At 48.2% G+C, this 15,717-nt stretch overlaps 1 protein-coding gene across 6 annotated transcripts in view; it reads left to right on the plus strand.

Moving 5' to 3' along the window:
• IL1RAP (interleukin 1 receptor accessory protein) overlaps positions 1-15,717 on the plus strand; it is a 103,138-nt gene that overhangs the window by 71,556 nt on the left and 15,865 nt on the right. For all 6 annotated transcript variants that reach the window (XR_014564347.1, XR_014564348.1, XM_083739482.1 and 3 more), the window contains one exon: positions 341-484. Coding sequence is in view for 4 of the 6 variants with exons in the window: in XM_083739482.1 (XP_083595608.1) it covers positions 341-484 (144 nt within the window). In the remaining 2 variants the exon portion in view is untranslated. The remainder of the gene's footprint in view (positions 1-340; positions 485-15,717) is intronic.

The following is a 15,717-nucleotide window of genomic DNA, read 5'->3' on the forward strand; positions in this document are numbered from 1 at the left end:
AATGCAGACCTCTCAGGACCGGTGTTATGTGGTCCCAGTGGCCACTCCTGTATCCATCAGACTCTTCTTACAAGGTTCCTTTTAATGAGTTGCAGGCTGAGTCCTTTTCCAGGCTCTGTGTTGGAAGGGAGCAAGAGTGTTGAGAGGCAGAAAGCCCCCCTATTTTCCTGACTTCTCTGCCCCCGCCCCAGCAGGGCCTTTGCTCTCCTCCTGGCACGGGGGCAGAGGAGCCAGAAGCCGATGTACCTGCAGCTGCTCCGAACTAACCAAAGCCTATCCCCCCCCTTTTTTTTCTTCTTTTCCTCGTCTGCTCGCTTCCCTCTCCGACTGGGGCCATCAGATGGGAAAGAGTATGACATTTATGTGTCCTACGCGAGGAACGCCGAAGAGGAAGAGTTTGTGCTGCTGACGTTGAGAGGGGTTCTGGAGAACGAGTTTGGCTACAAGCTGTGCATTTTTGACAGAGACAGCCTCCCCGGGGGAAGTGAGTATCTCTGGAGCGTTCAGAGCAGCCGAGAGCAGCAGGCTTTCTTGCTTTCGCACAAACCGCACACCCACAGACAGACACACACACACACACACACACACACACACACACACAGCCCTTCGGCAAAGAGAGCAAATCGCCACATTTAGCAGCCTTTGCGGTTAACGTTGGGTTTGAAAGCAGCTTGCCACAACTTTCTTAAAGAAGTCCCCACTGTTATTTTTTTGAAGGGGGGATATTTTGCTCCCATTCCAAGAACCTTCAGGTCCCTATCATCATCATCATTTTTTAATTTGTATACCGTCTTTCTATCTTGCAACACTCAAGGCGGTTTACAAGCTGAAGAAACAAAAAAAGGAACGTCTTATAACAATCTAATGCAAGAGGAAAATGTGACAGTACTTTAAAATAGGCAACCTGCATCAAAAAGGTAACATTCAACAATCATTAGAACAGTATTAAATAATAATAGCATATAAAAGTTAAACAGAAATCCACTCAACAGTTACAATAAATAATTTCTAAACTATAATCAATAAAACAACGGCAAGCCACAGTACATAAGAGAACACAGTACATATAATAATTCCTCCTCCTAGGAGGAAGACCCATGAAGAGTGGAATTGTAGGACGGGACCCTAACGGTCATCTAGTCCAACCCCCTGCAATGCAGGATTCTCATCCATGACACATGACCACCCAACCTCTGCTTAAAAACCTGCAGGGAAGGAGAGTCCAACACCTTCCAAGGGAGTCAATTTTGCTGCCAAACAGCTTTTATTGTCAGAAAGTTCTTCCTGATGTTGAGTCGGATTCTCCTTTCTTCTAACTTGAAGCCTTGGGTTCGAGTCCTACCCTCCAGAGCAGGAGAAAGCAAGCCTGCTCCATCTTTCATGTGGCAGTCCTTGAGACATTTGGAGATGGCTCTCATATCTCCTCCCAGTCTCCTCTTTTTGAGGCTTCCTCAACCTCGGCCCTCCAGATGTTTTGGGACTACAATTCCCATCACCCCTGACCACTGGTCCTAGGTATCATGGAAGTTGTAGTCCAAAAACATCTGGAGGGCCAAGGTTGAGGAAGCCTGGGCTAAACCTACCCAGATCCTTCAACCACAAGGCCTGGTTTCCAGACCCCTTGATCTTCTTGGTCGTCCTCCTCTGCACACCTTCCTGCTTGCTAATGCCCTTCACGTCAAGATCCTTTTAAGAAGGATATTGAAAAACTGGAAATGAAATGAAATATTATCCCTGGTTGCTGGGATACGAGCAGTTGGGACCAGAGGTTATGGAGATGGCACCCATCTTTGAAATCGTCTTCTCTGCAGACGTCTGTGTCTGTCAATTAATGGTAACCGCTCCTGAATCTGGGGAATCTGCTTGTCTCCCAAACTCCTTGACTCGACAGTCAAAGTCAGGAGGGCAGCCGCTGGCCTTTTAGAAAAAGCCGCCCTTGTTCCTTCGCGGTTCCTGCCAAGGGAAATCCAAATGAAGGGCCGGAAGATCAAATTCTGCAGGGTAAAAGATGAGAATGAATGCGAACCGTTGGGCCTGTTCCATGAAGAATTGCCTGTTTTATTCCGTAGCTGGCCTTTTTCTGCATATGATGCTGGTGTGTTAGCTGAAAGTAGCCCAGTGGCAGAGAGGAGAGTCTGAGGATGGGAAAGGGCAGTTTGGCTGGAGGGCGGGATGGGGAGCCAGGGGCAATGGGAGACTGCTGAGCTTTCCGTACTTAGATTCATGGGATTGTAGAGTTGGAAGGGACCATGAGGGTCATCTAGTCCAACCCCTTGCAATGCAGGAATCTCTTGCCCAACCCATCACCTTGAGATTAAGAGTCTCTTGCTGTACTGACTGAGCTATCCCAGCTGCAATCATGGAAAAACAGAATTGTAGAGTTGTAAGGGACACCCAGGGATGCGGGTGGCGCTGTGGGTTAAACCACAGAGCCTAGGACTTGCCGATCAGAAGGTCGGTGGTTCAAATCCCTGTGACGGGGTGAGCTCCCGTTGCTCAGTCCCTGCTCCTGCCAACCTAGCAGTTCGAAAGCACGTCAAAGTGCAAGTAGATAAATAGGTACCGCTCTGGTGGGAAAGTAGGTAAACGGCGTTTCCGTGCGCTGCTCTGGTTCGCCAGAAGCGGCTTAGTCATGCTGGCCACATGACCCGGAAGCTGTACGCCGGCTCCCTTGGCCAGTAAAGTGAGATGAGCGCTGCAACCCCAGAGTCGGCCACAACTGGACCTAATGGTCAGGGGTCCCTTTACCTTTAAGGGACACCCAACAGACATCTAGCCCAACCCCTGTGTGGTGGGTCATATTGCAGGTGGTGCTGAGAGGTGGAGATGAGCTCATCTGAGGCTGCCTAGTGATTTCATGCAAGAGGCAGCATTCGAATTGGGGACCTCCTGATTCGCAGCTCAGCCTGTATTCTATGCAAAGTGCTCTCTTAGGCCTTTGGTGTTCCTACCCCTGTTGCTCCCCTGCTTTCCGGTGGTATTTTGGAGCATTCCTTTCTGGCTTAGGGCCCTCATATTTATGGCATCGCCCCTCCTGGTCTGCCCCGCAGAGGACCTTAAGGTCCATGAATACCCATAGTTTAGAGGTCTCAGGCCCTAAGGAAATCGGATTATCCTCCGCCAGGGCCAGGGCCTTTTCAGTGATGGCTCCGACCTGGTGGAATGCTCTGTCCCATGAGACCAGGGCCCTGCAGGGTTTAACTTCCTTCCGCGGGGCCTGTAAGACAGAGCTATTCCCCCTGGCTTTCAATTTGAACTTAGCCTGATCTTTTATTCCCCTTCCTTCCCTCCCCCTCCCCTTTATATGAAGATTCCCCGCTCTGGGATCCCACAGCTAATTCTCCCCTGGTCTCCTTGCTGGCCCAAGTAGGTCTAATTTAGCCAGCTAGCCCTGGTGATCATCTAATGTTTATTGGATGGATTTTCCCCCAAATTGATTTTTGAATTCTGAATTTATTGTTATTCACGTTTTATGCTGTATTTTATGCTCTTTTTTGTTGCCTCAATTAAGTGTTTTAAATTTGTTGTTAGCTACCCTGAGCCCGGATTTCTGGACCGGGAAGGGTGGGGCATAAATAAAAAATTATTATTATTATTTATTATTACAGAACTGGGGCATGATCCAAACCTTACGTTAAGGAGCCGGCTAGCATAGCTTTGTGCCCTCCCTGTAGCAGCCTAGCCCAGAGGATGGGGGGGGGGGCTGCTCAAGAATTGTGGGGGGCAAGCTCCCTTTCTTCCCAGGGCTGGCCAGCCTGGGGCCTTCTGTCCAGTTTTGGCCAAGCAAGCTGCTCGTCCGGTTCCTTCCTCCTCCTTTCATCTTGGTCAGGACAAGGAAACAAGAAAGGGCCTGATGGACAGCACCGTTCCATCCTGACTGAGCCCTCCCTGTGGTTCAGAGGTTCCTCTGGGGTGACAAGGGTCCTCATCACCCCACCGTGACCTTGGTCCTTGCATATCCTTTTCAGATAAGACCTGGTCCCACTTCTTATTCCGTTTCTGGGCTCGGGTTTCCATCTACTTAAAAGCTCCCTGTGTTTTTATTCTTGTTTGGAAACCCCCTCCAGGCTAGAATGCTCTAGAAGTGCACATATATGGCTTTTGGGCCCAGGAGCTGCGGTGGTTAAAAACAGCATCTGTTTGCCCTGCAGGTCTCCCTGCCTTGTGCATCCAGAGCCAGAGCAACTGACGTGAGCGTCCAAATTTAACTTCCTTCCTTCCTCCCTCGCTCGTCCTTTTGCAGAGACCTGGCCCAATTCTGGCAGAAGGAATGCAACTTTCTCTTCTGTCTTCTGCAGCAGCAATAGCCTTTGTCATCTGCTGCAAAAAAAAGAGATCTATTTTAATTACACTGGCCTAAGTTTGGTGACAGCATCAGCAAGCTTTTTGGTTCCACAGAACCCTTCCTCGAGCTGTTGCTGTCGAGTTCTGTGAAACTGGAAAACGTGCATACTCTAAAACCAATTATAGTGGGTCTTGACAGAGGATTGCCATCCTGGCTAGTAGCCATCAATAGCCCTCTCTCCTCCATGAATTTCTTGAATCCTCTTTTAAAGCCATCAAGTTGCAGGGAGTTCCACAGTTGAACTGTGAACTGCGCGAATAAATTCATACAGGGACAGGCAGTCCTTCAAACAACCTGATCCCAGACTAGATCATCAGGGATCCTCTCTGACTATGCTCTCCAAATTGTAAGGGGTTGGACTCGATGACTTTTTCAGTCCCTCCCAAGTCAGTGATTCCCAAAAAAACTTTCCTCTATCCACTCCCCATCATGTCACCTCTTACTTCTCGTTCCTCAAAGCAGCAACCATTCTTCATCTGTGAATCCCCTTGATCATTTTGGTTGCTCTTGGCTGATCCTTTCCCAACTCCACAGCATCCCGGCAGGATGAGCCCGGGGTTCTAAAAGGCCTTTGGAAAGAGCTACCTGTTGCATCCATCACTGTCCTGTGAATCATAGAATTGTAGAGTTGGAAGGGACTCCGAAGGTCATTCAGTCCAACCCCCTTGCAATGCAGGAATCACAGCTAAAGCATCGCTGACGGGTGGCCAGTTCATGACCTCCATAAAACAGAGCACAGGGGAGGCTGAGGAAAGGTGGGCGTGGGATTCAGGGAACGGAGCCCGCTGGCTGCCGTCAACGATCTCTCCTTTCCTCCCGGTCTTAGTCACAGATGTCTTCTGACAGATGGAATCCGCCCCCCACACCCTCAAGCTTTTGCTCTGCTCCTTCTGTTCGCCTGCTATTTTAGACGAGATGGGAAGGCTGCCATTCTCTGTGTCCTCCCCCCCAACATCCTCGTTGGGCTCCTACAGATCCCAGACGGCCACCCTTCTTTCCTTCCTAGCCTCACCTTCTTCCTCTCCCCAGTTTCGGTTACAGAGATGATCACTCCTTGGGTCTCACTATGTACTTCTTAATTTCTGGTATTTCATTATATGCTGCCTTTCCAGGCAAAGCCCGGGGAGGTGGGGAAGAAGAAGAAGAGTTTGGATTTCAAGTCGGGTAGCAGGTCTTCCAAGACTCCCAGCCAAGATAGTCAGTCAGTGTAGAAACCCTGAGCTGGGTTGACCAAGGCTCTGACTCCATACGAGCTCCCTTTGTTCCTATGAAGCAGCTTGCGTAATATTAGTTTCAGTTGTACTGATTTTTTTAAAAAATTTTATTACAATTGCAAAGTTAAAAGTCTGAAAACTCTTTGCGGCCCAACCCAGCACCTCAAACGAAATAAGCTAAAAAAGGAATCATAAATAACCCCTTTAAAGAAAGCAGGCCAAGCATATTAGTTCAAAAAAAAAAGATGGAAGCAGAAAGGTCTTCATGGCCTTTTTGAAAGCCTGCCCTCCATGTTCCTATTTGACCAGTTTGGTCTGCAGGACTTGCACACAAGGGCCAAACAATTTTTGCTCCGTGCCTTTGCAGAGTTGAGCTTTCAGCACAGCAACCCCAAGAGCAGCCTGCCTATTAAAGTTTGGCAGTTTTAGACACCTGTGGTATTTTTATTTAAAAAATCTGTTTCAGCAAGCTTAACCCAGATGCAAAAACCAATTAGGTACGCCCATTTTTAAATGTTCCTGCTTTTATTTATAGAGCAGTGATGGTTTTAATGTACGCTGCACAGGGATTATTTGATATAAATGATTTTCTAAATTATCCTACGTAAAGTAAATGACATAAAAAATAGGTGCATTCGATATCACTTGGGAGGGAGTTCCAAGACCAAGAGGCCAACACCAAAAAGGCCATGACTCTATTGCCTGCCAATCTTTTAAATTTTAGTGGTGGGCTTCATACAGGGACAGGCAGTCCTTCAAACAACCTGATCCCAGACTAGATCTTCACGGATCCTCTCTGGCTCTGCTCTCCAAATTGTCAGGAGTTGGACTCGATGACTTTTGCGGTCCCTCCCAAGTCAGTGATTCCCAAATTGTTCCCTCCACCACTCACTAGGAGCCAATGTGGGAAAGGTTTTTCCCCCCAGATGTTCCTGAACTACAGCTCCTAATCTTCCATGGCCACTGGCCTTGTTTGCTAGAGAGATGGGAGTTCTAGCTCAGCAATATCCAGAGCTCCATCCCTCAGTTAAGAGCTGCAGACTCTCTTTCCCTCTCACTGATTTCCTTTTCATACTCTCAGAGTGGGTACAGGTCAGGGCCAGATTTAGGTTTGATGAGGCCCTCAGCTCCTGAAGGTAATGGGGCCCTTTCTATGTCCAGCTGTCCTTTGTCAACAACAAATTGTTGCTGTTTTTGTTTTTGTTGAATATATGCTATATGAAGGGACGCGGGTGGCGCTGTGGATTAAACCACAGAGCCTAGGACTTGTCGATCAGAAGGTTGGCAGTTTGAATCCCCACGATGGGGTGAGCTCCCGTTGCTCAGTCCCTGCTCCTGCCAACCAAGCAGTTCGAAAGCACGTCAAAGTGCAAGTAGATAAATAGGTACTGCTCTGGTGGGAAGGTAAACGGCGTTTCTGTGCGCTGCTCTGGTTTGCCAGAAGTGGCTTAGTCATGCTAGCCACATGACCCGGAAGCTGCACGCTGGTTCCCTCGGCCAATAAAGTGATATGAGCTCCGCAACCCCAGAGTCAGCCACGACTGGACCTAATGGTCAGGGGTCCCTTTACCTTTACCTATATGCTATATGGTAATTGATGGACCTCATAGGTATCTCAAGCCATTTGCACATGTTGCCCTGCAACCAGTCCATGCAGAATGTAGGGACCCTATATATAGAAAGGAGCAAACCAGTGATATTTGAGGGAGCAGGCGAGACCGTTTCTGGGCTCGGGTTTCCATCTACTTAAAAGCTCCCTGTGTTTTTATTCTTGTTTGGAAACCCCCTCCAGGCTAGAATGCTCTAGAAGTGCACATATATGGCTTTTGGGCCCAGGAGCTGCGGTGGTTAAAAACAGCATCTGTTTGCCCTGCAGGTCTCCCTGCCTTGTGCATCCAGAGCTAGAGCAACTGACATGAGCGTCCAAATTTAACTTCCTTCCTTCCTCCCTCGCTCGTCCTTTTGCAGAGACCTGGCCCAATTCTGGCAGAAGGAATGCAACTTTCTCTTCTGTCTTCTGCAGCAGCAATAGCCTTTGTCGTCTGCTGCAAAAAAAAAAAAAAAAAAGATCTATTTTAATTACACTGGCCTAAGTTTGGTGACAGCGTCAGCAAGCTTTTTGGTTCCACAGAACCCTTCATTGAGCTGTTGCTGTCGAGTTCTGTGAAACTGCATACTCTAAAACCAATTAAAGTTGGTCTTGACAGAGCATTGCCATCCTGGCTAGTAGCCATCAATAGCCCTCTCTCCTCCATGAATTTCTTGAATCCTTTTTTAAAGCCATCAAGTTGCAGGGAGTTCCACAGTTGAACTGTGAACTGCGCAAAGAAATTCATACAGGGACAGGCAGTCCTTCAAACAACCTGATCCCAGACTAGATCATCAGGGATCCTCTCTGACTATGCTCTCCAAATTGTAAGGGGTTGGACTCGATGACTTTTGCAGTCCCTCCCAAGTCAGTGATTCCCAAAAATCTTTCCTCTATCCACTCCCCATCATGTCACCTCTTACTTCTCGTTCCTCAAAGCAGCAACCATTCTTCATCTGTGAATCCCCTTGATCATTTTGGTTGCTCTTGGCTGATCCTTTCCCAACTCCACAGCATCCCGGCAGGATGAGCCCGGGGTTCGAAAAGGCCTTTGGAAAGAGCTACCTGTTGCATCCATCACTGTCCTGTGAATCATAGAATTGTAGAGTTGGAAGGGACTCCGAAGGTCATTCAGTCCAACCCCCTTGCAATGCAGGAATCACAGCTAAAGCATCGCTGACGGGTGGCCAGTTCATGACCTCCATAAAACAGAGCACAGGGGAGGCTGAGGAAAGGTGGGCATGGGATTCAGGGAACGGAGCCCGCTGGCTGCCGTCAACGATCTCTCCTTTCCTCCCGGTCTTAGTCACAGATGTCTTCTGACAGATGGAATCCGCCAAAAAGGCCATGACTCTATTGCCTGCCAATCTTTTAAATTTTAGTGGTGGGCTTCATACAGGGACAGGCAGTCCTTCAAACAACCTGATCCCAGACTAGATCTTCACGGATCTTCTCTGGCTGTGCTCTCCAAATTCTCAGGGGTTGGACTCGATGACTTTTGCGGTCCCTCCCAAGTCAGTGATTCCCAAATTGTTCCCTCCACCACTCACTAGGAGCCAATGTGGGAAAGGTTTTTCCCCCCAGATGTTCCTGAACTACAGCTCCTAATCTTCCATGGCCACTGGCCTTGTTTGCTAGAGAGATGGGAGTTCTAGCTCAGCAATATCCAGAGCTCCATCCCTCAGTTAAGAGCTGCAGACTCTCTTTCCCTCTCACTGATTTCCTTTTCATACTCTCAGAGTGGGTACAGGTCAGGGCCAGATTTAGGTTTGATGAGGCCCTCAGCTCCTGAAGGTAATGGGGCCCTTTCTATGTCCAGCTGTCCTTTGTCAACAACAAATTGTTGCTGTTTTTGTTTTTGTTGAATATATGCTATATGAAGGGACGCGGGTGGCGCTGTGGATTAAACCACAGAGCCTAGGACTTGTCGATCAGAAGGTTGGCAGTTTGAATCCCCACGATGGGGTGAGCTCCCGTTGCTCAGTCCCTGCTCCTGCCAACCAAGCAGTTCAAAAGCACGTCAAAGTGCAAGTAGATAAGTAGGTACCACTCCGGCGGGAAGGTAAACGGCGTTTCCGTGCACTTCTCTGGTTCGCCAGAAGCGGCTTAGTCATGCTGGCCACATGACCCGGAAGCTGTACGCCAGCTTCCTCGGCCAATAAAGTGATATGAGCTCCGCAACCCCAGAGTCAGCCACGACTGGACCTAATGGTCAGGGGTCCCTTTACCTTTACCTATATGCTATATGGTAATTGATGGACCTCATAGGTATCTCAAGCCATTTGCACATGTTGCCCTGCAACCAGTCCATGCAGAATGTAGGGACCCTATATATAGAAAGGAGCAAACCAGTGATATTTGAGGGAGCAGGCGAGACCCATGACTTACACCATGGCAGCCTACACAACTCAAAACACTGTGGCTGTAGGTAGGATTTATTTTATTTGTTTTTTATCTTATATTTTGGAAATGTGCATCCAGGTTATTTTTCCCTTCAATTTTTTTGGGCGCCCCCAAGAAAGTGGAGCCCTAAGCCATAGCTTGTTTAGTTTATACAATGGACGCTTGGGTTGCGAACGTGATCCGTGCGCTTCTGCACGTGCGCAACCACCAAAACCCAGAAGTAACCCGTTCCGGTACTTCTGGGTTTCGGCAGTCCACAACCTGAAAAAAAGCAACCTGAAGCGCCTGTAACCAAGGTATGATTGTACATAAATCTGGCCCTGGTGCAGATGTACCCTTTAACTTCGTGGCCAAGCGAGGATTCAAACCCTGGTCTCTAGTCTGACACTCTAACCACTATACCCCCATTGCCTCTCTGCAGGTGCACTGTGTTTCTCCCAGACTACACCACACCTGACAGGCATATTTATCACTCATTCACCCGCTAGCTCATCGTTAGGCAGACTCTCCCCCTCCTTTAATTGTTCTTGAGGTTTTTTTAATCTCTCAGTTTATGTTTGTTTTCATCCTTTGATTAATCAACTGCAAATTACAGCAGGTGCACGAAGCAGATAGAGGCCTGCATTATCTTGTTGCAACTTTTGAGGCGGGGGGGGGGGGAGACTGCGCCCCAGTGCTGGGTGGGGCCAGAGCCTCCAAAAGCAAGGGCAGAGCATTGCATCTTCTGTGGAAGAGCCCTTTCAATATTTGAAGGTGGCTCTCCTATCTCCCCAGCTCCCTCAACCATTCCTGATGCGTAATATATACATATATCTTAGAGTCAGCTCCATGGAATTGAATGGTACTTGTGTCCGAACAGAAAAACCTAAGAGGCAGTCCCAGGCACAGCATTCTTGGCAGCAGATCCTATTGATGGTGGTGGTGATAATGATGATCTATCTATCTATCTATCTATCTATCATCTATCTTCTTCTTCTTCGGCAAGCCCTCGTAGCTGAGTAAGATTGTCTTCCATAAACACGGTTTTAACAGAAAAAATTCCTTCCAGTAGCACCTTAAAGACCAACTAAGTTAGTTCTTGGTATGAGCTTTCATGTGCATGCACACTTCTTCAGATACAAAAGCAACTACTCTACTCCAAACTTAAGAAATGCGCTAAGAGGAAGGCACACTTGGCAAACCCTCACCATGATCAACTCCCGCCTATGTCCCCACTGTGTGTATCTGAAGAAGTGTGCATGCACACGAAAGCTCATACCAAGAACTAACTTAGTTGGTCTTTAAGGTGCTACTGGAAGGAATTTTTTTTTGTTTTGACTATGGCAGACCAACACGGCTACCTATCTGTAATGGTTTTAACAATGAGTCTGTAAGTGACTGTGGAAGCCAATTCTGGATCCACACGTCCTTCCACAGTGGGGACATAGGCGGGAGTTGATCATGGTGAGGGTTTGCCAAGTGTGCCTTCCTCTTAGCGCATTTCTTAAGTTTGGAGTAGAGTAGTTGCTTTTGTCTTCCATAAACAAGATTTTGAGTCCGTAAGTGACTGTGGAGGCCAATTCTGGATCCACACGTCCTTCCATAGTGGGGACATTAGTTTCCGGGCAGGAGTTGATCACGGTGTGGATTTGCCAAGCGTGCCTTCCTCTTAGCACATTTCTCCCTTGCGTCCTGAGTTCAAGTGTCTTCAAAGCCCATGACGCCTTTGGTCAAGGCTGTTCTCCAACTGGAGCGCTCGCAGGCCAGTGTTTCCCAATTGTCAATGTTTATACTACATTTTTTAGATTTGCCTTGAGACAGTCTTTAAACCCTTTTTGTTGACCACCAGCATTACGCTTTCCATTTTTACATTCGGAACAGAGTAGTTGCTTTGGAAGACGATCATCAGGCATCCACACAACATGACCAGTCCAACGAAGTTGATGTTGAAGAATCATTGCTTCAACACTGGGGATCTTTGCTTTTTCCAGTACTCTGGTATTAGTCTGCCTGTCTTCCCAATTGATGTGCAGAATTTTTCAGAGACTCCGTTGATGGAGTCTTTTGAGGAGTTGGAGATGGTGTTTAGAAGTGGTCCATGTTTCACAAGCATAATTTATTATTTATTCCCTGCCCATCGGGCTGGATTTGCTCAGCCTCTCTGGGCGGCTTCCAACAAAATATTAAAAGTACAATAAAATATACGCGAGGATGACATGCAAAGGACTGGACTGCAAATATTTTGGCATTTTGAATTCCTGGTGTGTACAGCCTTGCACGCTGCGTCTTGTGCCCCTCCTCCTCCTCCTCCTGACCCCTTTCCTAGTGTCTTTGCAGGAGGGTCCTGTGGCCCTTGAGCCCCTTCTCTCCTGCTGAGCACAGCTGGGTGGCAAAGTTGTTTTTCCTGCTTGTGTTTTGTCCTCCCCTCTTACTTCAAAGCAACTCTGCCTTTTCACTTTGAAGCCAAAGTGGATCTGATTCTTAAGGGAGCCTGGCAACGCATGAAATTGCTGTCAGCTCATCTCTGGCTTCTTAGAGAGCACCCTGCGCTCTTTGTCTCTCTTGTAGGTAGAGGATTACGCCATCCTCTTGAGGAACTGGCAGGAAGGGAATTATCCCAGGACTCCTTTGGAGTCACAGCAGCAAGGAAAGCTATGCTATTCTAGGCTGCATCCGCAGAAGTCTAGGGTCCAGATCAAGGGAAGACATCGTCCCACTCTCTTCTGCCTTGGTCAGACCACACCTGGAATACTGTGTCCATTTCTGGGCACCACAATTTAAGAAGGATGTTGATAAACTGGAAAGTCTGCAACCAAGGAGGGCGACCAAGATGACCAAGGGTCTGGAAACTAAGCCTTATGAGAAGTGGTTGAAGGAGCTGGGCATGTTTAGCGTGGAGAAGAAACGACTGAGAGGAGATAGGAGAGCCATCTTCAAATATCTCAAGGGCTGTCGCATGGAAGAGGGAACCAGCTTGTTTTCTCCTGCTCTGGAGGGTAGGACTCGAACCCATGGCTTCAAGTTACAAGAAAGGAGATTCTGACTCAACATCAGGATGAACTTTCTGACAATAAGAGCAGTTTAGCAATGGAACAGACTCCTTTGGGAGGTGGTGGGCTCTCCTTCCTTGGAGATTTTTAAGCAGAGATTGGATGGTTTGAAAAACAAAAGGTCCTGACCTCCTTTTTACTCCTTTGCCTAGTCCTCAGACCTTAGTTGGCACAAAAGAGTCTTTGAGAAAGAGTATTCTTGCAGAGTATTGCTGCTTTTATTCTTTAAAAGTCTTCTTCTCCAACCACGAGTGACAGCTTTTACACACACCAAACGCAACCAGCTTTCTACCATCCAATGAACTCACACCAGGAAACACTAACATTGACCACTCTATATATACAGGTACAATTTGGTGAAAGGTTGCATGAGTCATTGTAGGCCACGGACTTAATTCTTTTAGCATTAAAGAAACAGCGGCCAATTTTTAGCCATGACAGGTCATCTGTCATGGGTGCTTCAGTTGAGATTCCTCCGTCGCAGGGCATTGGACTAGATGACCATTGGTGTCCCTCCCAAGGCTATAATTTTATGAGTCTATGAATTAGGCATTTCCCCCTGTCCAGGCATTTCCTTGGGGTAGGACAACCCCAAAGGACACCCACTCAGCAGCATGGATGTGGGCAAGAATGGCAGGGAAGGGCATTCCTCCCCCCCCAAAAAAAAACCCCAATAAAAATACACAGATAACTGAGGCTCCCCCCCCCCAAAAAAAACCCTGAAAAATTCTGGCTAAGCCCTTGCCCAGCAACACCAGGTTTGGGATCTCTCTCAGTTAGCCATGACGACCCCCCCCCCTCAGAGCTGCAGTGGGATCCCCCCCCCCACTTTCTCTGCTGTCTAGAAGTGACACTTTCACACCGACTTTGCATTCATTATCTAAAAGCAGCTGCAGAATTTTACGCCTGCAAAGGGATAAGTCCTGCCACCGGCTTGCTTGCATTTGACACTTTGTAGGGCACATCCCCCCCCCCCCCAATGCTAGCACTTTCTTGCAGGGCTCTGGTATGAGTGCACAGCGTTTCCCAGCTCCCGGGCAGGATGTAGCCCCCCCCCACCCGCACCCCTGTTTTGATAGGGGAAGCTGATCCACAGGCATGCTCCCTTTGTCTGTGTGTCCTCTCCATCCTCTGAATTGACTACGGCAGCCATTCTCCACCTGTGGGTCCACAGATGTTGTTGAACTACAACTCCCATCACCCCTTGCGAGCTCAGGGATGATGGGAGTTGTAGTTCAACAACATTTGGGGACCCACGAGTTGAGAACCGCTGGACTAGGGCAACCCGTGTGCAGGTCAGCACAAGATCTCTGTCAGATTCGTCCCCTGGATTCGTCCCCCGGTCCTGGCTGATAGGGGTGGGGGGCCTTTTCGGTGAGAGCAATGGCGCTGTGTCCCAAATGAGATTCTGGAAGAGACTACCAGGGAGGAACTGTCTTAGGAAACCCCCCCCAACCCCCAAAATGCATCCTCCCCTCTATGTAATCATGCCAACGGAAGAAACATCCTTAGTGAAATATAAAAGCTTTGTTTTAACTGTGATGCAAGGTGCATGTCAGGCAGATGAGAACTGGGTCTAATTATGGCTACTCTTTTTATGGCTACAGCTGGAGGCAGAAATGCTTCTGAGTCCCAGTTGATGGAAACCAGTCTTGTGTTCGAATCCTGATTGCTGGTTTCCCTTTGGTGAATCTGGTCAGTCCCTGTGAGAACAGGACGCTGGGCTAGATCCCCCCCCCCCCTTTGGCCTGATCCAGAAGGCGCTTCCGTTCTCGTCTTCATTTATTTTTACCTTTTATTTCATAAAATTTATACTCTGCTTGAATGCAGGCAGCAAGGGGGCACCCTCAAAGCAGTTTACGGAAAAATAAAACCATAACATCAGGAAACAAATTGCAATGCATTGAAACGTACGCAAACTTAAAATGCAAACTTAAAAAGGTCATGGTAAAGGGACCTCTGACTGTTAGGTCCAGTCGTGGCCGACTTTGGGGTTGCGGCGCTCATCTCGCTTTATTGGCCGAGGGAGGCGGCGTACAGCTTCCGGGTCATGTGGCCAGCATGACTAAGCAGCTTCTGGCAAACCAGAGCAGCGCACGGAAACGCCGTTTACCTTCCCGCCAGAGCGGTACCTATTTATCTACTTGCACTTTGACGTGCTTTCGAACTGTTAGGTTGGCAGGAGCTGGGACTGAGCAACGGAAGCTCACCCCGTCACGGGGATTCGAACCGCCGACCTTCTGATCCGCAAGTCCTAGGCTCTGTGGTTTAACCCACAGCGCCACCCGCGTCCCTTTAAAAATACAAACTTAGCTGGTCTCTAAGGTGCTACTGGAAGGATATTATTATTATTATTATTATTATTATTATTATTATTATTATTTTATTTTATAATACAAAAATAGATTAAAATTCGTGCCAGCATTTTCTGTGCGTCTGGGTGGGCGCCGAAAAGAATGCAGTGTAGGTGCCTGCTTGGTATCATGAGGCAGGGAGTTCCAAAGTGTAGGTGCTGCCACACTCGCTTCATGCTTAAGCAAACATGGCTGCCCCCACTGCGTCTGGAAACTTTAAAATTAGCAGCAGAAAACAAGAAACTGCATTGCAGCTGGCCAAAGACAGCCGGTCTGACAGCTGGTCTGACATTGCTGCCTCCGCAGTCGGAGGCAGCAATGCTCCTGAATGCAAGTCGCGGGAAACCACAAGAGGCAAGAGTTGCTCATGTGCTCGGATTCTGTTTGCTAGTTTCCAACAGGCAGCTAGTCGGCCACCGTGAGTACCTGCTGCTGGGCCAAGAAAGGGATGGTAGAAGGCAAAGAAATGCTGAGCCAATGATGCCCTGCCTCTGTTTCCCCCACTTTTCACTCAGGGTGGCTAACACCAGTAAAATGACAATAACAACATAATGGGGGGGGGACCAATTTAAAATACAAGTTAAAAATGCAATTTAAAAAGCAGCCTCGTTTTAATAGTAGCCCATAGATCAAAACCATAAGGGTCAGACTGAGTCCAAACCAAAGGCCAGGCGGAACAGCTCTGTCCTGCAGGCCCTGCAGAAAGATGTCAAGTCCCGCAGGGCCCTAGTCTCTTGTGACAGAGCGTTCCACCAAGTCGGGGCCAGTGCTGAAAAGGCCCTGG

The sequence above is a fragment of the Podarcis gaigeae genome (genome assembly GCF_964106915.1).
Source record: "Podarcis gaigeae genome assembly, chromosome: 5".
Taxonomy (NCBI): domain Eukaryota; kingdom Metazoa; phylum Chordata; class Lepidosauria; order Squamata; family Lacertidae; genus Podarcis; species Podarcis gaigeae.